At 42.7% G+C, this 27,246-nt stretch overlaps 1 protein-coding gene across 2 annotated transcripts in view; it reads left to right on the plus strand.

Annotated features, from left to right (window-relative positions):
* LOC124300557 (uncharacterized) overlaps positions 1 to 27,246 on the plus strand; it is a 118,298-nt gene that overhangs the window by 49,997 nt on the left and 41,055 nt on the right. For both annotated transcript variants that reach the window (XM_046754773.1, XM_046754774.1), the window contains exon 3: positions 8,919 to 9,116. In XM_046754773.1, the coding sequence (XP_046610729.1) occupies positions 8,919 to 9,116 (198 nt within the window). The remainder of the gene's footprint in view (positions 1 to 8,918; positions 9,117 to 27,246) is intronic.

Raw genomic sequence — 27,246 nt, forward strand, 5'->3', positions numbered from 1 at the left:
GTAGAGTAGTTCACGTGCTGACAAAGGTGATCAATGAATAAAGTAATATACACATATTCGATGACGACGAGCAGGTAGGTACTGTAAATAAGCCAGTTTCCCGTATCGCCGATATTCGCACGAAGGTACGGGCATCATTTTTGAGAGAATGCGGTGGTTCACCTTCAGTATAAATACGACTCATTCATCATTTGTACATCGGTGTTGCAACTGAGAATACAATACGTAACCTTCTGACCACGCGACCCCGTGGTGTGACCCCGACACCGGGCGCTCGGACTAGGTTTCTGCTTACGAGCCGACAGGGAAGGGGATGTGTAAGTGCACCAGAGATTCCAAAATGGCGTTACCAAGCGCCAAGCGCGACCGACATGCAGATTGGTTGGTCGCAAGGGGTAGCACCGGGTTCTTTCCAGGGTCGGAGGGGCGGGCCGCGCAAGCGCAACCCTTCCGAGCCGGGGAGCGAGCCGGCGCCTTTTTATTATTCATGTTTTATTGGCTGCCTCAAGTGCGGAGAAGGTTGAAGCCTTATATACGCACAGGTATCCGTATACCGCAGGCTCATACCTGAAATCCAATGGCGCATAAACGGACCAAGTTTATTCTTGAACTCGCGTATGCCACAATAAATATTTCATCGGCGTTCGTTTGAATTAAGTGCACTCAGAACCATGACAAATTCAACGGAGACATCCCGATGCAATACCAGTCTTCGCAAATAGAAGGATACCTACTCATACACCTACACGTACGCTTACGTAGGAATCGATGTTCCGGGCCGTACTACACCGTGGCGGCATGCGCATTGATCCATCGATGTGATTGGTCTATATTATTATACGAGAGAGTCAACTCGTGTTCAAGCTACCGTATACATCATCACAAGTATCACTATTCTCGATGGTGGTGGCAATTTCGGTAATTGGTCGTCGTGTGAATATCCTGGTACTAAATACAGCGCATTCCAGGAGATATATGCAGGATTCACATTACTACGGTCTTTTCAACTGATGTAGGAATTTTCATTTCTCGCTAATCCCGTGATTTTAAATTATTTTTTGTACCATAGGTTCGATACAGCCAAACGTGATTTGCCATAAAATGCGCAAAATAATTGAAATATCTAAATTCTTGCAAATGCCTGAGCACTGACACTTGAATTACACCCACGTAGTGCGCATGCGTTCGTTGAATTTGAAAGGATGGTAGATTTGCAGTCATTTTTTGTGATCGTACGATGTGGGTTTCAATACAGTATATTCGCTCGACGTAACTGATTGCGTCGCGCGTCGGGCGCATCATTGATCTTGCATACCTCGTTGTTTGCACGAGATGCTTTTCGGAAAATCATGCTCTGCAAGTTGAGAATCGTCTGTGCCGTGATCTGAGAATAAAATCCACAGTTTTCATACGGTAATCCTGAATGTACCACGCTCGATGTAAAAAGGAGCACCGTTCACATTCTGCTAGGTGAAGTAAGTTCTTGCATCTCTGCAACTAACGGACCACGAGAATTCTGTACGATAAATTTTGAATTGATCATCGGACAGGCTGGAAGAATGAAAAGAAAGTTCGAAGAATCGCTGCGTCTACCCGGATACTCAAACGCGTGCAGGGCATGCATCGGTAGTTCGATAAACAATTCTTAGATTCACCCCGTTTAAATACTTACCTGAATAAATATACCTATGCTCAACCTCTGCAACGACCTACCTATCTAGCCTTACCTTCGGTCGACATAATTCGGGAAAAATAGTGCAGGGGGTCGGAAAGGTCGGAGTGGTATTGGAAAGGGGGGTTATTGATCGACTCTTTCCGCGTACTGTGCTACATGTGTACCCGTGTGCATTAAGCGAGGAGACATCAGTGCCTACACGAGCGATCTGCACCGAAACAGAATCAGAATAGGAACGAACAGCTCTCGCAGTATGTAGCATCTGTGTCGGCTAATCCGATGCGAATAATTCTTACAAATACAAGCAGCCTTCGGTCTTCTCTCCTTCGGCGCGAATCCCGAATTGAGAAAACATACTGAATCCAGAATCTACATCGTAGACATGTACTGTCAGCTGCAAAATCATTCGCCGCGATTTTAAAAAGTGGATGTATGTATGTACGTGTGCGTGCCAGATTATTGTGAACACGACGTGCGAAAGAAAACCCTTTACCGTTTCGGATGATATGTGAATAGAAAATTGTCTGTATCTAGACGATGTTTCGGTAACTCCGTTAAGTTTCTTCCGCAGGTAGAAGGATAATCGTGACGAGCGATACGAATCACATAATGCTAGCTGGAGGTTTATTCGCCAATATTGGCAGGGTGTTTACAACATAATTACAAACCGCACGGGTCACAGGACAGCTCACTGTTCGATAAGAACTTAAAAATTGGATGGAATGAAGTTTCAAGAAATACAAAGGGTGACAATAAGGAATTTGAAGGAAATCAGACCATGGATACGAAATGGGGATTTTATTGGTACTATGGGCGGAGTACTTTGACACTATGAAACGTTAGAAAGCCACCTGTTAAACATTTATGTAACCGTATTTCTGTCCATTGCCACCTGTAACAAATGCTTGACCTACGTACTGTTAAATTCATGACGGTTATTTTGCTAGCAGTCTTATAATAATATTTTAACAGCATAGAGTAGATCGGGATTTGAATAGGAGTGTGAAGCGCGTATAAGGTACATGGGGGAGACCACAATTTACTTACGTCGGAGAGTGAGAAAGGGGAAATGTGCAAAGGAGCGAAGAGTAGAAATGGGAGTGGTGGGATAGTGTAAGGTGAGGCAGGGAAGGGTGGCGAGTGGCGAGGGGGTTGGGGGGTAGGGGGAGCCCTCTATACTTCTATCGACTCTTCCCGCGTCCTAAACAGGATTCAATTTGGCCACTATCCGCTATCCGTGGTCCATCTTCAAAGAGAAGAGCCGACATAGTCTCTTACCAAGGGGTTTGCAGGACGGCAGAGACCGGAGCATCTCCATCCCTCTCCCCGAGTCGGATCTTCTCTTTCCTGCAGCTTTCCATCCAGCCCTCCGTTTCGTTCCCTATTAATCTTATATCGTTCGCTTTATTCGCATCCTGCGCTCCGTACCTTGGTCCGTCAGTATACTCTGTCTTTACTCTCTTTTTCCTCAAAGTCCATGGAAATTTGGAATTTCTGTTCTTTCTCTCTCTCTCTCTCTCTCTCTCTCTCTCTCTCTCTCTCTCTCTCTCTCTCTCTCTCTCTCTCTCTCTCTCTCCCACCCTTCTTTTCGTGAGAACGGACGCAAAAAATAACGTAAAAATCAAAAGGTAAAGTGCGTGGCTAAGTGTTTGATAACTTCTTGTTCAAGAGGCCGTGGTTTCTTCATACATTTCTGAAGTCTTCGAGTTGGGTGATAAGAAAATGATGGAAAGATGTTCGCATTAAATCTTGATTGTGAGTAACGTGTACGGCATTGGAGCACGTTGACAAATATTTCTCTTGTTTTCACACTACGGATGGAGAAATGTATGACGTTGAATTTGTTAGTCATCCGATCATGGCTCTTCCCTCATTACACGTCCCGTTCCTGTAACCGCGTGCATTGCCACAATATGCGGGTGGTCAACTTCGGCCTGATGTGGATCTAGTCCATCCCTTCGGCTACAGTGTAGGGCTATGTATAGATTCATTGTTTCTTTCGCCTGCAGGGTGAACTCAGGTTCTCCGGCAAATTGAGAGGGTAGTGTGGGAGAAGAGGGAGACTTAGGGACGATGCCTCGGACGGGGGGACGTGGTATGCAAACACGACGAGATTAAAGGAACCAGCGGTCCGAATTCCTCCGACCACTTACGATCGAGAATCTTGCGACGGCTTACAGGCAGTCTCACGATGCCTTACCAGAGGTATACATCAGCGGCCTGAGCCCTCATTCGCATTCTTACTACTTACCTACTTGCGTACTACGTTTTCTCGTTTTTTCCTTCCGATGGCCTTTTTGCTGTTTTAGCTCATCTCCCCGCAACTTTCATCAATTTAGTTTATTTACAGCACTTTTCAAAACCTCCGTCGAATCTGGACGACGTGTTTCGTCTTGCGTCACGATCCTTCTTTGCTGTAAGATGATTTCGATTCGTAAGCGTTAAGCAATTATGATAAATTGCTGAAAGTTGCAAATCGGAGATTGCGCAACGTACCGGGCAGCTGCGGGAACTTGACGTTAACAAAGAAATGAGAATACCGTTTTGCATTCCGTGAATTAACTACGGGCTGCAACTATATACAAAGGTTCGGTCGTTCGCTGGTTTTTATCACTGTCAGGGATAACAACGATTTACCTACCCCCTTGCATTCCGCCCTTTCTCCCTTTTTCTCGTTTTCCGCGACTCTTTCTAAAGGAAGGTTTTCCTCCGCGGGGCACCGTAGTTCCCGCCCGTCCCTCCCTTGATACGAGGGGAGGCAGCACCCCCGGCCACCTTGCGTTCGGGAGTATTTCACTTTAACGGCCCCCCGGGGGATTGGCTGACCCGTACGCTCCCTTGGTTGACCCTCCTCGCCACCATTTCGGCATAATGGAGCTTTACATTACTTATTCCCTTTTCATCTGTCCACGTTGTATATATCTACCTATACCTACCTACCTACCTATCTGCCTACCTAATCCATCGACTCGCATACCCATCGACCCACACACCTACTTTCGCACGCGTGGAAACATTTACTATAATTGTTCACACGCGTGGTTTGAATACAATTAGTATAACTGCACGTCTGTTATATACATGTACATATTCTACATGTATTTATAACGGAAAAAGGAATTCTTTCTACGTTATTCAATAAGAATAATCATGTTTGTCTAAGTTTATTTATTCGTTTAAAAAAAAATTATACCGTCTGTGGGCCTATCGGTTTGTGCTGACAAACTCCTGCGTTGATCTCGGAAACGGCTTGGTGAAAACATCCAAAGCTTACAGGATTTTTCAACGAAATGACGGGCATGACAAAATTGCCATACCCCGTTCAATTTGAACTTCCGGTTCTGCTGAAAATAAATCGATTTTGAATATTTTACCAAGAAACATACTACATTTTCCAAATACACGATCATGTTTTCCCAATTTTGAATATATATTTTTTTAAATAAATAAAAAAATTTTGGTTATAGAAATTTTTTTTCTAATTTTCCGTTCGAACCTTTTTCATTTGGCGGCCAAGTTCTATCGGTTGCAGATTTTTCACTCGGCCGTTTTCGGGAACACCGCGGAAGTTTATCGGACTGACCGATAGACTCTTTTCTTTTCATGGTGATGAAATGTAAAAAACCCATCTTTTCGACTTGTTAATGTAGTAGGCCTAAACAAATCGCCGTGTATTTTAACTTGCCGGACCCCAAATTTATACGGCTCACTGCAGTTTCCCTCGAACTTCGACGGCGTTACCTACTTGCTCATTCTGGGGGTGATAGCACGATACTGAACCGCCATGGAGGATTGACATCTGACAAGGTTACGGAAAAGTAGACCGGACAAGTAGTTTAAAACAAGGAGAAAATATGCAAGCAAATTGCAGAATCAGAAATGCCTCAAGAATCTATTTGAAACGAAAACCTCGAGTTCGGAACAATTGCCGATAATCGAGCGACGAGTAGGTACGCATGACGTAAATATTGACTCATCATCGTCAAAAAAAAAAAACCATTGACCTTGTCACGAACGAAACGAATTTAGAATTATCTCTAAGGATATTAATTCCAAACAAATATTTCTTTCTTCATTTACATAATTGTGACATTGGCACAATTCAGCACGTCCGAAAAAAAAAACATTGATATTACTACAAAACGGAAAGAAAATAGTGAGATAAAGATCGAGTTGCAAGAAGGCTTTCATAATTTTGTTGATCTATTTATTTTTTTTTTTTTTTTATGATAAATGAGTTTTGTGTTGTTCTCAGCCCTCTCGATTTCAACATTTATTTCAGTTCAAGACAATACTTTTTTACATTACAAAACATTTCTCTGGATCAAAATATGTGAATAATGACTGTTTTCAAATTGGATTTTTTGGTTCTCATACAACTATTTTAATCATTTCATTTTTTATTCAGTATTATTTTAACTCCAGTTATATAATTTCAATTTTCTACAGTTGGACTTCCCATCACAGGTTTTACAAAAAATAGGACTTGTTTCTTGTGCTGGCCAGCATTTTGCACTCGTGTAAATTCAAACTTCACACTTGTAAGGAATCGGCAACGTATACCTTACTCGCTGCAAAATATGTAGGTACAGTGCAATACGCTACATTCGCATAATTTACGAGAGTAAACGATTGTAACAACTCGCTCAAGCAGCTGAATCCGCATTTCAATACTGTTTTCTGAGCTCCTGGGTTGTTACTTATCTTTAGCGGAAAGAAGTTTAAAAAAATCGACGTTCAACTGATACCCTGTGATTATTTGCAAAAATTTGGGTTGCTTCGGATAATGCTGAAATTGAATGTTTTACACGCTGTGCCGACGTAATGCTGAGAGAGAAAACGAGTTTCAAGTCACTGCGGTCAATGGTTTAAAAGATACCTACGGCTAAGAAACGACAAGTTGTTGGATTTTCTTATTGGTTTAGCCTTTAGTGTCCTGCTTTAATTTTCTCAGTTTTTGGGATTCCAATTAGTGGGATATGGCTCTTAAGAGTCGGTTCTGTGCGAAAACATTTTTTTTTTTTTTTTCTCAGCACGTAATTCGCTAGTAACAATTATTTTGAATAATACATCGACGTAATTTCGCGACAGCGAACAATCGAAGCTTAACAATAATCGAAATGGTATCGGAGAGATTGATTCATTTCTCTGTCACTTCTCGTATTATTTATTTTTCACTATTTTTATTGCTCACCAAAATTGGTTAAAACTCACGGGAGTATGAATTGCATCGCATGTCTCATCCTGTTATGGTTCTGGCACTGATTGGCAATGAAATACGCTCCACCTGTTGGTGAAGCGTTTCGAAAGTCTAGTTCAGGCATATACAAAAATAGAGAGGAGGGGAAACAAGTCCGGAATCGAACAGCCTAGGCAAACACTATATTACCAAGTGATTGACTTGTTATTCGCATACATTTTTGTACATGTAAATACGAAGATTGAAGCAGAAGTCCTGTTTGTTATTTTATTTGAATTTCGAGGTATCTAAAGTGCCCGAAAGTTTAAATTTGCTCTTTTCATGTTAATAATATTTGTGAATAACAGACCGTGATTAAAACATACTTGCCCCTCATTTACATTTCACCCATTATTCGCAATTTTAAATATTTCCGATGGCGGAATCGATCATCTCGCTATCTTATGGCGCGAGAAAATCTCTACGAGTAGACGTAGAGCTAGGTAAACGACTATATCATATGGTCCAAGGAGATTGGAAGCAGCCATTTCTCGATGATATTGATTAGCCGACGCCCTCAGTTAATGCCGGGTTCGTTTTTCTTTTGTCCCTCTCGCTCCCCACGTCCCTTTTCGCCCTCACCGCAGTTCTATTCTCATCGCACCTTTCTCTCTCGCTCTTTGTCCCTCCACCCCCCCCCCCCCCCTTGTCCTTCTCGCCCACTCTATCCTGCTCTCTTTCCTGTTGTCTCAAACGCCCCTTTCTGACTGTTCTCTTTGATGGCACATCTTGAGCTAAATCATTCATCAGGCAAATACCGAGGCTGGTTTACTTCTTGTACACATTGGCGTAGAAAATGAACGAAAGAGAGAAGGGGTGCGATACCGGGTACCACAGAATGTATGGGGCACAAGGTTGCGAAAAATTTATATCGCTAATAGATAATAACAAAGATAAGCTCATTTTACTCTGGGGCTTAGTCCCCTCAGAGTCGCATATGCTGTACAAATTTATAATTATTTATATTACAATGTAATGCTATGTTAAGAAAAAGAAATAATGATTTTGTTCGCGAAAAAAAACAATAAATAATCCGATGAAAGTGACGAGTGAGGGAGAGGGGGGGGGGGGGGGGAGGGGGGCTGGAACGTACGAAGGCCAAAGGAAAAGAAATCAAATATTTACGTGGAAGTAAATTTCGAAACTTCTCGAATTCCGACGAGCTTCGAGGAAGAATTGAGACGAGTGCTCGTGAAGTGAGAGCACAGGGCTTTGTCCTGCCTAATTAGGTACTGCATGAAATTTAGCCGCGAAAAAATATTAGGGATAGAGTTCAGTTCGTACAGCGAGAATGGTCGATACGACAATTGTGATATGCCGTGGGTGGTAGCTGCCTGTATAAGGGTGAGTCGCATTGTTCCCAGAAGCTTGGGAAGGGACGAAAGTTGGGAATACAGAAAAGCGGGAATATCTGCGTTGCAGGGTGGGCAAACGTAGCTAATTATGAGTTCGGGGGAGCACGGGAGTGGCGGAAAGAGTCTAGGGTGAACTGACGGTGCAACGAGTCTCGCGTTTCGCAAAAGGGACGAGCGTTATTAATACGCCATCTGCAAACCACCCCTGACTTGTACCGTTTTTCCTCATTTCTCTCATTTGCGTTAGCCATCAATATTGTCTCAAGCTCGCCCCACTATGCGGGCCACGTATCCTACCTATTATTATATGTATAGACTATGGTGCAGGCTCAAACCATGCCCTGAAACTTCGGTCAGGCTCTTCGTGGCCGTCCGAGAAACCCCAGCGAGGGAAAGAGCGTGCGAGAGAGCGAGAGAAAGAGGGAGACGCCGAGAACGGGACAAGAGTCGGCAGAAGTACTTTTCGACACTCGCACGTCTTGTGCGTATGTCACGGAAGTCGGATGGCTAAGTTCTTAATTTTCCAGTTCATCGGAAACTGCCTACACTGCCCGAAAAACAACGAATTATAGTGTTTGTGCCCAAATGAGTAAAAAATAAATAAAATAAGAACAATAATAATCAGTTCCGCTTGTTTTGACATGTTCAGGGAAAGTCTGGCTGGGAGACAACGAAACGACGTGGAGGACGGACACTGCTTTCAAAAGGATGCCGAGCCTCATATCGGCGGGCGGAGGTGGTGCACCGCACCCGCTTCCTCTTCTGTCGCCACCTATAGCTGCTCCTGTTAGCAGTCCTGATCTCGGAACGTCCGCAACGCTTCACGCCAAGTTCGGGATTTCGCCAGGTCAGAAAACACCAGATCTAGAATATATTTGCACTAGGGACAAACTCCCAGGCTCTGGCAATTTTCATTTACTCGGGGCATTTGCGTAATTGGCGTGCCGTAAAATGCCGTAAAATGACAGTGATATTCCAATGATCAGTCAAGAAAACCTGTGTACAATATTTATTTTTCGAATTTCTGCTCTATTTTTCAAAGAACAGTATGCTCGCATAGGTATGTTTTTTTCCTGGATCACTCGAAATAGGCTTAGCTTATTGATGTTGATGACAGGGTTTTTTACGAAATCGATCGATAATACGTTACTTCTCACCTTGAGTGTCCAGTTTCAGGGGGGGGGGGGACGTTTTCTGTTCGTTTAATTGTGTTGAAATGTAATAGCGGAAAGTAGGTATAATATACAGACAAAATTAGTGGTTATTCCGGGCAGTATGAGCGTCGTTTCGTGCATTTCAACGTAATCCCTAATACCAGGGTCAGCTGGGGGGGGGGGGGGGGGGGGGGGATTAGACTTTCTTGAAGACTGTAGACGGAACACCAGACAGCCGGTTCACGTAGAAGCTAGGAGGAGCGAGAAGCTCGTTGAGGGTACCATGAAGTTCTGAATTCCATCCCCATCTAGAGAACCGCGGGATTGGTCAAGTGGCACTCTTGGAAACGGGGTTTCCTCCCCGTTGAAAAGCTCTTAAAGGGGGTGGGCATCAGCCCCTACTCTTTAAATAATGCAATAAGGGTGATGCAATTTTACCGACCATCCGGCAAAACCCCCTCTTCACTCTTCACACCTCTCGATAAATCGTTTTCCTTTGAGGAGCAAATTGCTAAGCTGGGAAAAAATTTCAGGTACGCGGCTTTTGCGTGAAAATTGTTTCAAAAATCCGATTTCGTGCGTGAATCCGACAAGATCATCTTATCGTTAATAGTCCTCATAGAATATTTCCCGCCAGTGTGGTGTGTGAGGAACTTGCATCGTGTGGCACAGTGTATACCTAGCGGTGAAATAAATTTCACTCCCTACCCGTGTAGGCTCTCCTTCTTCGGAAAAGAATCGTTTTTCTCTCCCTCGAGTATTAAAATTCCGTTTATTTAGCCAACTGAAGTGAATTGTTTTATCGCCAGAAAGACACTCCCCGCCCTCGTTCGCCCCAGCGTCCCTACAATTTCAATATAGACGCGCTACCCCAACGGTTCGTCATGCAAACAAGAGCGTGCTTGAAATGCAACGATATTTGTGAAACTCGGCTATACAGTTTTTATAAGATTCTTGTCACTGCAATGTGAAGTTGCAAGCGGACTAGCATTTCAGTCCCGATTGTAAGCATCTCAGGACAATGATGAAAAAAGGTTGATGTCTGTGGAAGAGATAGCAGGTACATCCCATGCATGTGCATTGAAAATAGCTTATGACACTGATTGATCTCCGGATGAAACGGGACATCGTGAATCAGCTACATACCAGTCGACGTATGTACACGTATCTATTGAACGTACATGCCGGGACTCGGTTGCGGAGCGATGGGGCTTCTAAATTTCACCGCGGCTACTCAAAGCAATGTTTGACGTGGAAATGTCGGACGATGCATTAAACATGGTTGAGACAGGATGGGTGGACGAAGGATTGCCAGGGTAGAGCTAAGGCTGGCCTTTGCCATTTGGGCCGATTCTGCCGTTCGACGTTCACAAGAATATTCAGATCGCAAACGGAGCTAGCCGTCTCCTTGTGCGCCTACGTAATTTCTCTATACGGGTGTGCGTTCAATATTTATTCAACCAAATGAAAAAGATATTCACCCTCCGCCCCGAAGGTCCCAAATTTACAGTGGGAGGCGAGGAGCTCCATTTCAGGAACAGTTTATTCAGGAACCTGGCGCCGCGGGACGAGAAGTTCCTGGATACTCGGTGTGAGGACCTTCGTTTATTCTGGAATGTCATTAAAATCAGATTACATCAGTTACGATAATTGTATGTTGTACATTATCAAGGGCGGAATGAAGGCAATTACGAGTAAGGTTGCTTTCCTCTAAACAAGTTCATGATTTTTATTTTCATTTTATTCTCTTGTTCCAGTCCCTTTTAAAATTTGCCTTTTCGCACATGTGAAGCGAGGGTAAAGTTACCGTTTTTATGCACACTCGCAAGCGAGCGGACGTACAACTTTCCGGACGCTTCACCCGGCATGAAAACTGCCGCAATGTCGCACCCGCTTTACATGCGCGAAAAGGAATTTTTTCAAGGGGGCTTGAACAAAGAGGGTAATCTCATACGGTCTGCAGTTATAGCAGAGCGTTTGCTGAATCGCTTAATAAAATGCGTATAAAGTCAGTTTGAGATTGATAATAATAATAATAATAACAATAATAACAATAATAATAATGATGATGATGATGATAATAATAATAATAATAATAATGTTCATTTAATCGGCCGTGGAGCCAAGACTCCTTGCGGCCGTCCAATAAGACAATATATAGAACAATGAAGTACAGTATAAATATATAAAGAACAGACATAAGTAAAACTATAAACAGGGCTTAAATATAGTGTAGTATTACATACACAATATAGCTCACATCACCCACACATCGCACATTACCAGCAATTATAACTCAGAGATCAAAAAAATCAAAATAAAAATAAATTATAGCAAAGAATATAGTAGCGTTGTGCGGTATATGTGATGTTTTTAATTAATATTCCCGATATCTACGAAGCCACGCGAGTGTGGGAGGAAAAAATAAAAAATGAAGAAAATTACGAGGGAGAAGCAAGGAACAAATCGATGAATTTACACGTGCTGGCGATATTTTATTACCGGGACCCCTTTGCCCTCCTTCGAATCTCGTAAAATTGATGTTTAGCAACATATTGATATCAGCCTGTTCCTCGCCGGCAGTCAAGTCACCCCAGAGGGGAACTTGCCGTTTTTCACGACAAGCGTGCGGTACTTTTCCGTTTCATCTCTTCTCTTTCTCTTCCTCCCCCCCCCCCCCCTCCCCCCTCCTTCTCGCTCTTAATCTCTTGGTGTTTTTGATTCCAATTTTTTATTTTCTCTTTTATTATCTACGCAATTACATTTATACCTTGCGCTGAAGACTGTATCACACATTCTTGTCAAGTCAACGTAGTGTTGAAGTCGTTTCTACTTCATCTGCGTTTCTTCTTCTTTTCTGCAATGTTGTCTCAGGGGAGTATACACCCCCATAGAAAAATTAATTTTAAATATATTCTATTATCCATTTTATTAAAAATGACTAGAGGAAAACACCCATAGCTTCTAAGCTGGATCCAAGATTAATGGAAGCAAGTGAAATTTGCAGAATATTTTTCACACTGACACGGAAGTATTTTCTCAAACTTTGGACGGGAAAAATGTATGTTCTTCGAGAAATCTGGAAATCTGAAGTTTTTTCGCGTTTACATTGACTCTCAGACACCTCGATATTTTTAGCATATTACAACTTCAAAGTTCACTTAAAGCTGAAACGTTCCTGCCCCAATGTTTTAACTTGCATGGCATATATTTTTTTATAGTCATAATTTATTGAAACTATTGTCAGTTTTAACTTACATTTTATCAACCGCTAACATGTAGACGGCTTCGAACAAAACATCTCCAAAATTTCACCCACGCTCTTATCAACGAAATGAATCATTTTACAATTGCTTGAACCTGTTCTGAAAATGTCAGAGCTTTGGTCAGGTCCGTTACACGTGGAATGTCCCATATATACGAATTTGACGCATGAGAAAAAGACGACAAAGAAAAATAAAACACTTTTCGAGTTCACCTCATTCTAATCAACTGGGTTAATTCTGGATACAAGCTTAATTCGAATTGACAAACTAGAAAAACGTTCACAGATCGACAGGTAACTTACGATCTCGAGGAATCTTTAACACCTTCGCAACACGATGCCCAGCAACGATAGTCCTCTATCAGAGAATCGACTATCGTCACATTGAAGGCCTTGCGCCGAGCGCCTCTGGTCAACGGAGATCGTTACTTTTCTCCGTCATCGGTGTCCAACTAATATATTATTCTAACAAATTATTGATCCAAATCTGTAGAAACAAAAGCCGAGACGGTGATTTCTTACGAAAGGGCAGTTTCTTAAGTAAAGTAAAAACAACCCTTGACTTCTTTTCACACCTCTACATACGGATATGAGTAAATGTCACATTGAGAATAACTGACTAATGCCATCCGGCTTGGCGCTATTGCACGGTAGGCGTTCAATAGAGAGTTGAAAAGGGTGAGACTGTGAAATATTGGCAGGAGCAGATTCGTACTATTATTACCCGCTGTAAAACACGTCGTAACATTTGGCCGAGGGTTGCTTCGTTTGCCTTCACCCAGAAAGTTTGCCAGCTAGCTGGAACACCCTGCGCACCACAAATACAGTACATATACAATATATGCATTATACATGTATACATACACATTACACACACACACACATACGCGCGCGCGCGCTGTATCACCTATGCCTTTGAATAAGATCGGGAGCAAACTACGCGAAGAGGCCACAGAACAGATATACACCGATAAGATATCGAGATACCTGATCTTGCGGCTCAAATTGAATGTTGATTCAGATATTTACATCATTCCGTCCATGCACATATATCATGCGCATATATCTACTGCACCTGCAGTTACCACGAACAGTTATTATGCTCTCGTCGCTACACATGAAACATACGTGATGATTATATTTGTAAAACAAATTACTATTATTAATATTAACATTTTCGTAATCTACCCAGATTTATGTAATAATTAACGCACATATATATTCAAGCAAAAAATTTGAACGCTTGTCTATTTAATCTGTCAATTGCTATAAATTCCAATCAATCTTTATTTTATAAGTCATTTATTCATCCGTCCCCCTCTTATTCATATACGTATATAATGTCGAACATGTAACGATTCTCTGGTGAAAACAGTTTGATTCATTAAGTCTGTATATTTTAAAATGGTTTCACTTGTGTTTTGTCTGTACGTGTTGGGTTTGTTTTTCAAAATTAGTGTATCTTGATTAATTCACAATTTTACAATTGATTGCAAAAAACTTGAACATACACATTTTGTTCGATATTAGCAATTTGTAATATACACCTTGTAGGTACATGACGTCCCGTCGACGTTAAATATATCTGTTGAATAATATTCATCGTCATGAGCTGCCACTCGTTGTCTTCGTCCAACTTTTTATTACGATGTCTTCTTCGAGATTTTTATTTTTTAAAGATAAGTTTTCTGATGAACTTATATAATTTAAACTGAGTTTCCAAATATGCGTTCACATTCGTTAACAAAGTATGTTTAACATGTCCTGCACCCAAGGCAGGTGCAGAGCGAAAAACTCCTTCTCATTCCTCGAGAAGGAGGAAGAAATTATGCGAAGGTGGATACACCCCGTGATTGACACTGAGAGTCAAATTTCACTTTGTTGTCATATCGAAATTCAGGCGGGTATATTTGAATCGTTACACATGACTCTGTTCATGTTTTAAAATAATTTACGCGCCGAGTGCCGTATAAAAGGAAACTTACTCCTCGACACAATTAAGACGCTATTTAGCCAATATAAGGTAACGACAGGAGTCACAACGAACAGCACGCGTCCTATGATCTTCAACAAAGTTGGGCAGAGTTTTGACGTATCGGCGTTTCAGGATTCTTGATGTCCCCGATGTACTCCAGAAACATTGTGTTTTCTCGACATGCAAAAACTATAGTGTAAATAATACTGAAAGTTAAAGTAACGCCAGCGTTGCAATGCCTGATTCTATATCTTAGAGTTTGGACGACAAAGCATATAATTGAATTTTAGAAATATACGAATAAATGAAAGTTAAATGTGTTGAAAAAAAAAAAAAAAAATGTAAAATACGCGATAATAGATAATAACGAAAAATCAAACAAAATATAAAGTACGTTGTCACTTAGCCTAGCTGGATGTAGCTATAAAAGGGAGGAGAAAGCATTAGCCAAAATGACACTGCAGTTTTTCCACGCACCCGTTTCGACGTGCCAACTCGGACCGACCGGTATCGTAGCGAATGATCGAGAAGCTGATTTTCGTTACCCAAATGCTGGCAGTTAATTCACCGATTTCGCGTCAGGATATCCTTTACGAATTTAGACAGTGCGTGATATTTCAAATTTCGCACAAAATTGACTCGTATTCCATCGTTTTTCACCAACGAAGTATATCCCCTTAATTATTACTTCCACGGTTCATACATTGTACCGTATTATAGTTATCATGCCGATAACGATGGTAATGGTGAAAATGATGACAATGATCACGACAATAATGATCATGATAATGTGACGTGTAAAACGAAGAATGGGATTAGAAATGAGAGAGAGAATAGGAATACGAAGAGCATGAGAATAAAGTAGGAATAGTGGGTACGAGGGGCGCTCGCTCGTTCGCCGAGCTGCTGACCTCAGAACTCACCTCAATTTGCGTATACGCCGCTGTCCGCCCTATCTAAAATTATGATCTCAAGAGCCACGCTGGTGAGCCTTGAGTGCACGCTGGCCCGCTGATGCCTGAACCGCGGGCTTGCATACCGGCCGTGCCGGAGCCCTGCCGACTGTCGGCCGCGTAATCGATTAATTAAAGGAAATTACTTGTTACAAAGGCGATTGGTCAGTAATTCCACCCCTTGGAAATTCTTAGATTAAACTTGGCGAGTGTCCCGCCAGCTCTGCCACTCGCATCCCCGTTCCACCGGCTCCAGAATCGTATCACAGGTACCGGTTTTGTCGCTTTTCCCGTCGCCTCCTGCCCCCGGTATTTGTTATTCGCAGGAAGAGGCAGAATACTTGAAGCGAAAAGGAAGTGGTGACCCGCGTCTTAACTCGTGTGGGTAATTCCCTGCCTTCCAGCGTTAGCCCCCGCCGCCGTTTTCTCAGTTTCTCCCCCTCGTCACCCTCGACCAAGTCCCTCGGGCAATCTTTTCAATTTAAAGTCAAGTATTACACGGGTTGTATTACGTTATGGTGTATACATAGAAGGGCGGTGCCTCCTATAAACGACGCTCAAAGCGGACCTCGATCACGCCTCTTAACCTCTGACCTCCTCATCCTCTCCCTTTCCCTTTGTCACCTCCCGTTCTCTTCCTGCAGCCGCAACTCTGCTGACCACCGCCGAGGTGGTTGCGGCGGTACACGCTTCGATAAAACTCTAAAATGTAATGTTTGGAATCACGCGGATCATTTCTGCAAACGCAGAGTATCCGACTCTTTGACGGGTTATTAAAAATATATCCCCTTCGTTGAAATGTCCTTCTCTCTCTTTGACGTAATTTCAATTTCGTATCCACCGAGCGTACGATCTTCCACTGAATTTCAAGCCGCTCTGATTATAAAAGGCATCATTCACGTTAGCTCTACGGGCCCGGTAATATTCTCCATTCATGTTTCGGGCGTTCGGGTTTAAATAGCGAACGTTGCAACGGTAAATTGAGGCATCGAAAGTTCAATACGCAGACTCCTCGCAGCTGCGGATGGTTCCTGACTACAACTGCTGCAGTCGTATCGCTTCCCGATCCGTCGCCCTTCGGCGTATCCTCCCCCCCGCCCCCCCCCCCCCTCCCCCGCTCCCCTGTCCTTCAAGGATGCGATAATATTACTTCGAAATAGTTGATTTCCCTTTTAGCATAGTTTTCACGAGAGATGGGGATCACAGATCCGGGGAACGCTCGGATGATCGTGTGCCGGGGTGACGGGCGGGGGGGACTGGGGATTCGGCCACCCGGCGACAGTGAAGTTGGTCTAGCTGGCGCTGACCGATGGTCGGCATAGCCATCTGCCGGTATGCCCTCATACTGACCAACCCCCATCGGGAATTCTCCTCTCGTGTTAGCCACGTGCAGACCCCGTCGCCCCCCGTCCCTCAATCAATAACCGATTGAACACCCCCGTTCTTCCTACCCCCAAAACCACGATATACCTATATTTTCAAGTCAGCCGCGAGCTCGGGACTGTAGGTAGTGGAAAACGAAGATCAACGTTATGCTAAACTGAGGAATTCGAAAGTGCAGGAAAATATCGTCAGCAATGCTGAAAGGTTATCATTCTCTGACGGTGTTTCGTCACGAGAAGTTTGTGTAAAGACTCAAGTAAGCGCTCGGTAGTTTTGGCAACCACAAATATACCACAAATTTTTCCGTAGAGAAAACGGTGAATGTGGTCAGGATTTCTAGATTTCAATTTCCAAGGAATGTAATACTCTATCGGATTCTACCAGGGCTTCGAATTCAGTTTGAACCCTCGAGTTTCCAACAAAAGAGTAGGTTTTTTCCAAGTCGTACTGTAAATCACTTTTACTTCTAAAGATAACACGAACTCTCCAAAATGTTATTCTCTGCAATTTTCGTTTCTAACAGCTCTATGGAATTTCTCTGGGTTTCTCCCCGAATGTAACAAAATTTATTCGGGTCGCTGAGACGTCAACAGATCTGTAATTCGCTAACCGTGTGCATAAAAAAAAAAAAAAAATACGCAACTATTGCATACACTCTGAATTCGGCTGATCCTGCTGGAAGTAAATTGCACAAATTCCACGGCCTCGCGTAGAAGGCTGGAGCGAAAAAAGGCATGATCTAATTCAGAGTTATTACTGAAATGAAAAATGAGTAGGTATTCTTTACAAAACGATCACGACTCAAACCTTATTTTCACATCAACTATACATACTCCAACGAATTGATTTTTTTGTGAAGGTGAAGATTTGAGCTTTGTCTCGAGCATAAGTTGACTTCTGCCTGACATCTCGTTTCTAACATCCGAACGGCATGAAATAGTGAAAAGTCTCGATGCTCGAACTTTAAAATTTGAATGTCTACAAATCCTGACGTAATATGCCATTTTTCTTGCAACAGACTTATTGACCATGCCGAAGCCTTTCAGACAAATCTGCGTTTTGTCAAGTCAAGTTAAAAAGTATTTTTTGCTGTGCAGTGCAATTAGTGTGCACTCTCAGTTATTGGTACCGAAAAATTTTTCGTTTCAAATTTATGATACTTGATTGTTTTGTGCTTAATTTATAGAATCCAATCCCCTTGTGATCCGTGAGGGGCCAGGATCGGCTGTATGGCTTGTTTTTATAAATACGAAACGGCATTTAGGAGAAAATTGACCATTTTTCCATCGTTAATTTCTTATAACTATTTTCATCACCCCTCCCAAATAAGCGGACGATGCTTATAGTTAAGATTAAATTCATTAAAAAAATTTACCTTTTCTTCGCCAAGTCAGTATTGTACAGGCCAAACAAATGAAAGGAATATAATTTAAAGGCATCTACCTGGAGGTAGGCTAGTCAATTTCGGAACTATTCGAAAAGTATTCTATAACAGGGAGTTAAAGGCGGGACGGACCCATCCGAAAGAAGAAAGGACATGCAGCCAAGAAAACGGTTGAAGAGAGAACAGGGAAACTCAGGGACTAGCTATGCTCGGGTCAGATTTTGTTGATGAAACATTTTCGAAATCGTAGAGAGATGCTTACGGTCGTCTCTTCCGAGTCTTTCCTTACTCTGCGAAATTTAGGAACCCTTCATCCCAACACTTTTCTTAGACTCTGACTCACAATTGCAAAACGTGCCGTTGCATCGACTTAAAATTTCCAAGGGTTATTCGTCCTCAATTCATGTATGGACGTTTTTCATTTCGAAGTGTGCCAACCTTTCGCCTAGCGTAAAAATGGAACGGTAAAGCAAGAAATTCAAAGAAAATTGCGCATTTAGGAATACGGCGAAGATGTTGTGAATCTGTATTGTAATCCCTGTGCCGCATTCCATATGCTTTCGAAGCCTCGGACCTCTGGATCTGGTTTCAAATTTTCAAGTGGGGCCCCCTGTAGGCCAGGAAGCGGCTGGTAATTTTAAGCAGCCCTGCAATTAGCGAGAAAAAAGCTGAAAGATGATTTTCCAAAATAACCTGGCGAGGACAATGGAGGGCAATTTCCCGAACACCAGCTGCCAGCACCTATCGTGATTTATCATCTGGGCTCCACTTTTCCCTATACTTCTACCTCCCACCCTCTAGGACGGCTTTGCAGTGTAGGTAGATCGACAGAATCCTAGCCCGGTGCTGGGCATCGCTAACTTTGGCGAGAAATACATACAAGCCTGGGAATATCGTGGCACGACGTGTCACTGGCTTGAATGAAATTGCCTCTCGCGAATCGATAATTTCTTGGAAATTGGGAATCTGTAGTCGACGTCGAAGCGACCGATTCTAAAATTTTCAGAATTACAAAATTCTTGGCCTGATCGAAAGTCGAAGTAAACGTCGATGCTGTGTCACTCGAGCACTTTTGTAAGTACCTGTTAGATTCGCATGGTTTCTTGGCATCTCGTGAGAAACTGTCGTACGCAGAGGGAACAACGCTAATGTACTATCCCGAACACCCGGTTCCTTCGTTACGTGTCAAATATCATCGCGCTACCTACTCACTGTCAGCCGAAACGGGTCCTATCCGTGAGGCTTCGATCGGTCGAACGGGCCCTTCTCGCTAACCGTGGGGTCAGCCTGGCGGCGCTCGGTGCCTCGGACGGAGTTTCGTTGAAGGGCTCGCAGAGCCCACGTCCAGGGAATCCAAGACCCCGGCACGTGGTGGGGGAAGGATTCGAATAGCATCAATATTGCCTACCGCGTTCCAATTCTCTTCCAGGAAACATTTGGTGGAACCGGCCGTGCTCAAGCCAGCCGAGGTAACTCCGTATCGTGCGATATCGCTTACAATTAGACACGGGAGTACGTTTGATGGCCCGCGCTTCAAACGTGAGTGGTCACTTTTATGAAATATTCCCAACAAGGATTACCGCATTTGCTCTGTAATGATAATTGGCGGCTGTATATAAAACTTGTACAATGCAAATTCTACTTTTGTTTTGGTTACTTATTCTTAGCCACCCCCTTCCATCCCCGAGTGCTTTGATATTCCGGTAATGATATGCGATTGGCGAGCGACAGCGTTGATAGGGGGCACATTATAATCCAGACCGTACAGGGATCCCGAAACTTTTGGGAATCCGTCGTTTCAGCGACTGCACATTAGTTTCACGTAGATCGAGCAGACGGTGTCTGAAAATTTTTCACCATTCTTGTGCCAAGCCGAGTCCTCTCGTTAATATCCCGACAATGGCAATAATTCACTCGGTGGCAACAAATGGTTCTTACCGCGTGGCACGAGGCTCTCGATTTACTCTCCGCGCTTCTCCTTCCCTTCTCTTCTCTCTATTTTCGTCCATCAGTCGGACGGTACACAGTTCGGCGCAACTTTATGCTTCTCCCTCTGACCAATTTCCAATACCTGCATCCGAATTTGAGCAGCCACCCGATTCCCGGCCCCAACTCCCACGCCGTTCTGTTGCACGCACGAATCTCGCTACGCGTGTCAATAACAATGCTAACAATAATGATAATAATAACAACAACCTCAGCAACGACAATAACAACGCTTCTGGTACTGCGGCGGCCATTGCTGTTCGACGTGGAGCGTTGATACGCAGATGCGCACAGTCGTGTTTCGTACCACTGCAGCACTGGCGGTATATTCTCTATGCATTCAGAATCCTGCATACATACCCTGGACCTATCCGACGTGGTATACGCACGTACCGGCGGGCGGGGGACGATGATTCAATTCGACAATGGTCCATTCGGTTGGACAATGCTTTTCTTGGTCAAGCGAAGGGGTGGTCGAGGGACGACGGCGGGGGAGTGGAAGGAAGGCGAAATGAGGCTCCAAAATAAGGACGCCTGCTCCTGATGCCTACTCCCAATCGTCTCTTCAACATTTTCACCGTTATTCTCCGGTCGATCGAGTCTCGCGGTTGAATTTGAAAACATGGATTTTCTGCAAAAACTTATAACTCCGTACATTTTCACTCACCTGAGCAATCTAAAAAATCACTGCTTGTGATTTGAATATATGTTGATTTCGACAAAGATATTTTGTATGCGTAGCGAGAAAAAGACCTGGTCGATATGAGGTGAAAAATTATGATCAGCCTGACGATAATTTATTCAACCACTTACTCCGCGTGAATAGTACCTGTCTTTTCTCTAAAAAGTTTGAGTACCCTGTAATGAAGCCATACTGTGAATTTGAAACTTGTCGGTAACCAAATGGTTTTTAGAATGAAAACTGATGGGTGATGATACGACCTTTACTTTTATGTGTAATCATTATTGATTTCTGATAACAATATCCAGCAAACTGAAATGAGTTTGGAAAATCTACAAGAACCCGTGTTGATATGACTGATCTTTTCGAATGGTCATAATAATTTTACTTTCTCGATCATGTAATAACCCTAATTGTATACCAGCTGATCATTTGTATTTTCCATGAAATCCTCGGCCGAGTTCTAGCGGTTATCTGGAAGGACTATGGTTTGCGAGCGTAGTTTCTCATTTGTACTTGTCTGCGACGACATCATGTTGCTTCACAATCATTCACGACGCGACGGCTTGATGCGCGGAATGTTACTACCTGCTGAGCCATTATCTGCGGCCGGGGCGAATGAATCGGCTGATTCCAGTGCACTTGCCAATCGGTTTTGGACAAATTCGGGAGCGAGAGAGTACTCCGATACAAATCGACGCACCCACGCAGGTATAGCTGCCGGTGTACCGCCCAGCTAATGGGTATATGCGATATGTCACAGAGGGATTATTGACCATTGTACCACGCATAATAATACTATAAAAGCGTTTTCAAAAGCAGGGTTCACTTCGGGTTTGACCCGAGGCTTGCCGAGGTCAGCCAAACTCGAAGGTAAATTTCGTAGCCCTGCAACGTAACGTTATTCATCATACGTATAATACGCCTCGTTATACAGGGAACGTCTGTAACCACACATAGGCACGATGGTGTGTATTCAATGGACGTGAATCCTGGCTTACCATAAAACTTGTTAATGTCTATCGCCCGATGACAGATTTCGAAATGAATTGCAAGCAATATGCACCTATTACAAATTTAATCAACGTCAGGATCAAGACCCGTACGCTCAGAGGTGAATTGTTAGGATTCAACTTCACGTGATAACTCTCGAACAGAGGAAGAACCAATTTGCCGACAAATTTGCACTTATGATGAAACAGTGTGGAAGAAAAGTACGCGATAAGGAATTTAGTGACGCAACACTGCGGTGCTCGTCCCCTCAGTGTGAATATCGTAATATTAAGATGTAGCAGGATGCCCGTGTATACATGTCGATCGATTTTAGTGGATTAGCAGATGAATTTATGGGTGTACTTCCGTTTAGAACATACCTCCGATCGATCTGAAATTTGGTATACTTATGTATTTTGATGCGCTGATCAAGAATATCATACTCAAAACGGATAAACTTCCGTTTAGAACATACCTCCGATCGATCTGAAATTTGGTATACTTATGTATTTTGATGCGCTGATCAAGAATATCATACTCAAAACACCCGCAAATTCGATTTTCAAGGTCAAATCGATAAAAAATCGATTTTTTAAATGTTTTTCACATTTATTGCAACAAATATAAGGAAAAACCCAAACCCAAATCTAAACAAACCCACACATACATACACACACACACACACACACACACACATACAAAAAAAAAAAAAAAAAATTGATTTGACCTTGAAAATCGAATTTGCGGGTATTTTGAGTTTGATATTCTTGATCAGCGCATCAAAATACATAAGTATACCAAACACACACACACACACACACACACACACACACACACACACAAAACAAAAAAAAAATTGATTTGACCTTGAAAATCGAATTTGCGGGTATTTTGAGTATGATATTCTTGATCAGCGCATCAAAATACATAAGTATACCAAATACACACACACACACACACACATACAAAAAAAAAAAAAAAATTGATTTGACCTTGAAAATCGAATTTGCGGGTGTTTTGAGTATGATATTCTTGATCAGCGCATCAAAATACATAAGTATACCAAATTTCAGATCGATCGGAGGTATGTTCTAAACGGAAGTTTATCCGAATTTATTGTCGAATAAGAAGCGGAGCGGTAAATTGGTATCGAGTCAGAGATCGATGAGTAGATTGTCTAATTCATTTAATTTATCAATTGCTGTTAATTGTTGCCCGCACCGGGGCTGTGGACGCGATTGAGAAATGGCTCGTTCACGTCGAGTGCCGCATTTGTTCCCATCGAGTTAAATAATTAACTTGGATGTTCTCTTGCCACGAGACGTATCAAACTATTAGACCAATTATTATTAATTAATCCCCCCCCCCCCCCCAATTACCGACGCTCACGTATAACAAACTAACGTGGAAACTACAATCCCTTTATCCACCAACACTCAATGCTCCCTCCTCTTCGCTGATTACATCCTAGTTCGGCGCCGGGTCTCGATGGAAATCTATTTGACACCGAGTACCCACACTCCACGGAAATTATGGCGATTGTGCTTGTTCCACGGGACCGAATTTACTTTGTTCTTTTTTTTTTCAATTCTATACATATATCCCAATATGTTTCCAGAATTTAAATCACAGCGGCTATGCTCGAGATTAGGAAGAATGGACGATTTGAATGACATATTATTTGATCGGTCTCGGTTATGTGAAATTTTTGGAGAAAGTTTACATCGAATTCAGAGGGTGTTGAAAAGTTTTCACTCCGACAAATATTATCAAGTGGTTCGTAAACATTTGCGACATCTATATATGAGTGAAAATATTTTTAGTAGAGCTATTCGTGTAGAGAAATAAACGTATACTTTAAACAGAACCAAAAATTTCTCATGCGCCATCGTTAAATTTAATTTAGCACTTGAAAGTCACCTTGGCATGTAATATCACGTATATTTAGATGTATAACACATACGTATAATACATGTAATGCCGGTGGGGAGGATGCGGGGGCGGGGAGGGGTTGAAGGGGTGACGGAGTTGTCGAATTTCTATTGCCATTAGGGTTTGCCCACCCTCTCAGCCGCTTTTGGCTGCAATAGAAGGCGAAACGACATGACGCCTGGGCATCCAAAAACCCCTGACTGAGGGTAGTAACCGCAGAGAACAAAAAAGAAAAAAGATTTCACGGTTCTGCGCCCGCAAATTAAACGCCGGCACTCCCTTCATCTTTCTTCTTCTTGTTCGCTCGATCTTCCTCTTCTCTTACCGCACTCTCATGATAGTCTGAATTCGTGCCACCAGCGTGTATATAATTAGGATGGTAGAGGACCAAAAATTTGTTTTTCTCCTTTTGTTTTCAAGCATCCCGTAGCCTTTTAAAACTTTTCCAAATCTTCGAGCCCGGTAGTGAAAACATCGAGTTATATCGGACTTACATCGGACTCAGATCGATACCAGACCAGAGATCAGTGATCGGACGATAGTATAATATATGTAGTGTGATGTGAAAATTTTAAGGCTATTATTTATACCTCCGTTACGAAAGGTGCCACTGACTCTCCAATTTTTCAACAATAATGGAAGGGCTTGGACAGACCTTGTTGTGATTGTTCCTGGTACGCAAGAGGCAGGAAGCTTTTCCAACGCACCTGACTGGTTCTAATTTATTTTCAACAGTCCCAATGGAGATGCCCATAAACATATCGATACAGCTGCGTCGAGGACTGATTTATAATTCAGTTTGTGGAAAGTCGGAGGTGGGGGAAATAATGTATGTACCCTCCGCGGTCGAGAGGGGTAGGTGGGTTGAAGGGGCGGGGGCGTGAGGATTGCGAGAGTGAACGTTGGCGCGCGCGCGCACGCGTGTGTGTGTGTGTGTGTGTGTATGTGCGCGCGTGCGAGCGATGGAAGAAGGGAGGGATAGAGTGAGGTAGATAGATAGATAGATAGATAGATAGATAGATAGATAGATAGAAAGATAGAGAGAGAGAGAGAGAGAGAGAGAGAGAGAGAGAGAGCGAGACAGAGAGAGAGATAGAAAGAGAGATGTGCTCAGTCTCGTACGGTGAGCAGAAGCGTGGCCAGTAAGATGTGCCGGCTAGACTGACCAACGAGGACGAGAGAGAAGAGTGGACAAAACGAGTCTGTCAGACGGGAAGCTCGGAGAAGGATCTCACATCAGTAGTCAACTCGTTCGGAACAGGATCGTGTAAAGGCACCCCCTGCCCCTCCCCCTCCTCCTCTCACATACTCCACCCCCAGGCATCTATATTTTGAAAAATTTTCACTCTCTCGCCTTCTTCACTTTGTTTGCACTATTTATACAATAATTACTACTATACGTTGCGCGAACATTCGTTCATTGCAACTTACACACGTTCTCGTGATTATTTTTCACGTCATCGTTACTGCGCAACCAAGCCGATATATTGATTATACCAAAAATTTGTCAATCAAACCCAGAATAAAATCTTTTAATCATCAAGCCAATATTTATTGGCAGAAGATAATAAACAAAAATGTAATTGTGAAAAATAAGCTGCATGAAAGGTGAACATATAGAGGTACTGTGTCTAATGGTTAGACGGGTAAAAAGTTTAACAAGGGCGACAACACTAACAAGTATGAATAAATGGATAAATTCTTTCTGTAATGTAAACGAAATGAAATTTTAAAACAACTCTGTAATCATCCATGTTCTTTTCCTCTCCTTTTCATGCTGTATTTTCGCGTCTTATCTCATCTTATTTTTATCCGAATAATTATTTTCGAGTACATGAAAATAATCTAGTGGTAAAATTGAATCTGTGTGAATAAAATGTGCAATACACGACGAAAAGCGAGTAGCGATAAACGAATAATATATCGGGAGTTCAGTGATTTCAAGTAAAATATTTTAAATAAAAAGTGAACCGGAGCAGATATCACATACGACCTGCAAGTGTTACCTTTTTCGATGGTTGTTAGGAACTGTGCAGAGTATCGCCCCACGAAAAATATGCACGCAGACGTGAGAAACACTTTTCGTATAAGTGAGTATTCCGATAAGTATATGTAACGCAGATAAAAGTGTCAGGTGTAATTTCTCATCGTTCGATGTAACGTCTTATATTTTTTTGCATATCGGCCTGTAGTGCAGATTCTCCGACGGACAATGACAGAGATCATTGTACGTACGTGTGAAAAGACTTCACGTACGAATAATATTGAAAACGAATTGGCATGAAAGAGATTGAATACGAATGAAGCTATCCGCAAACTATTCGAACTTATGCATCGTGTTTGTATTTTATGAATCATAAAGTTGGAAGACTGACCATTCTTAACTATGTGCCGCGAGTGATCCTGTATGGACAGCAACATCGTAACTTACAATCCCAATGATCTAAATTGCCCCGGCTCACATGGTGGAGAAACATCTTCGGAGTTCCGTTTCGACGTGCGGGATACATCTAATATACTGCTTCGGTTTATGCATAAGATATATATAGTATCGATTGCTAGGAATACTCGAAGTGTTACTTCATTACACCTATAACCCGATCGCTATCAGCTACTCCCTTAACTTACTACCATGACGTGACGCCCGTTCCTGCCTTTCCCCACCGCCACATACCCCGAAATTTAATCCCCCCCCCCTCCCGCCCCCGCCCCGAATTTATTCTATCTATGATTTTTCATCATTCGATCTATCTAATTGCTGATTATCGTTCTATACCAGTATTTCCCGACTGTCGCAAAAAGAATGAAGTCACTGTTAGTCTCGCGATTCGAATGGCAACAACGCGAAGACTTTAATTGCTTTGTTCCTCTATGAACAAACGCGTTTTTGGCAATCGCCACGATTTTTTCCAAACACTTAGAGATGATCTCTTTGATCGAAGTTTCACCTTAAGGGATGATGTTTTCTGGTGAAAAGACGGAATTTTTCAAGTACAGTAAATATGTACCGCGAAGCGCAGCCCAAGCCTTACCGTTTCTGATACATTGCCGAATCCCCGAATCATGGTAAATAACTCACAAAGAGATTTCGACACGCATATCGATACGAATTAGACAGTTGCAAAGTGAGTATACCATAATGGTATACTGTATCACACGCGCCGTACATTAATGATCAAGCGGCGCGTTTCACGGTAGTCGCGTAGGTATCCTGCGGTCTTGGGAGGCGATGGTTGTAGGTATAACGATGAGCCATGGTCCGTGGCTCCG

Source organism: Neodiprion virginianus, chromosome 3 (genome assembly GCF_021901495.1).
Source record: "Neodiprion virginianus isolate iyNeoVirg1 chromosome 3, iyNeoVirg1.1, whole genome shotgun sequence".
Taxonomy (NCBI): Eukaryota; Metazoa; Arthropoda; class Insecta; order Hymenoptera; family Diprionidae; genus Neodiprion; species Neodiprion virginianus.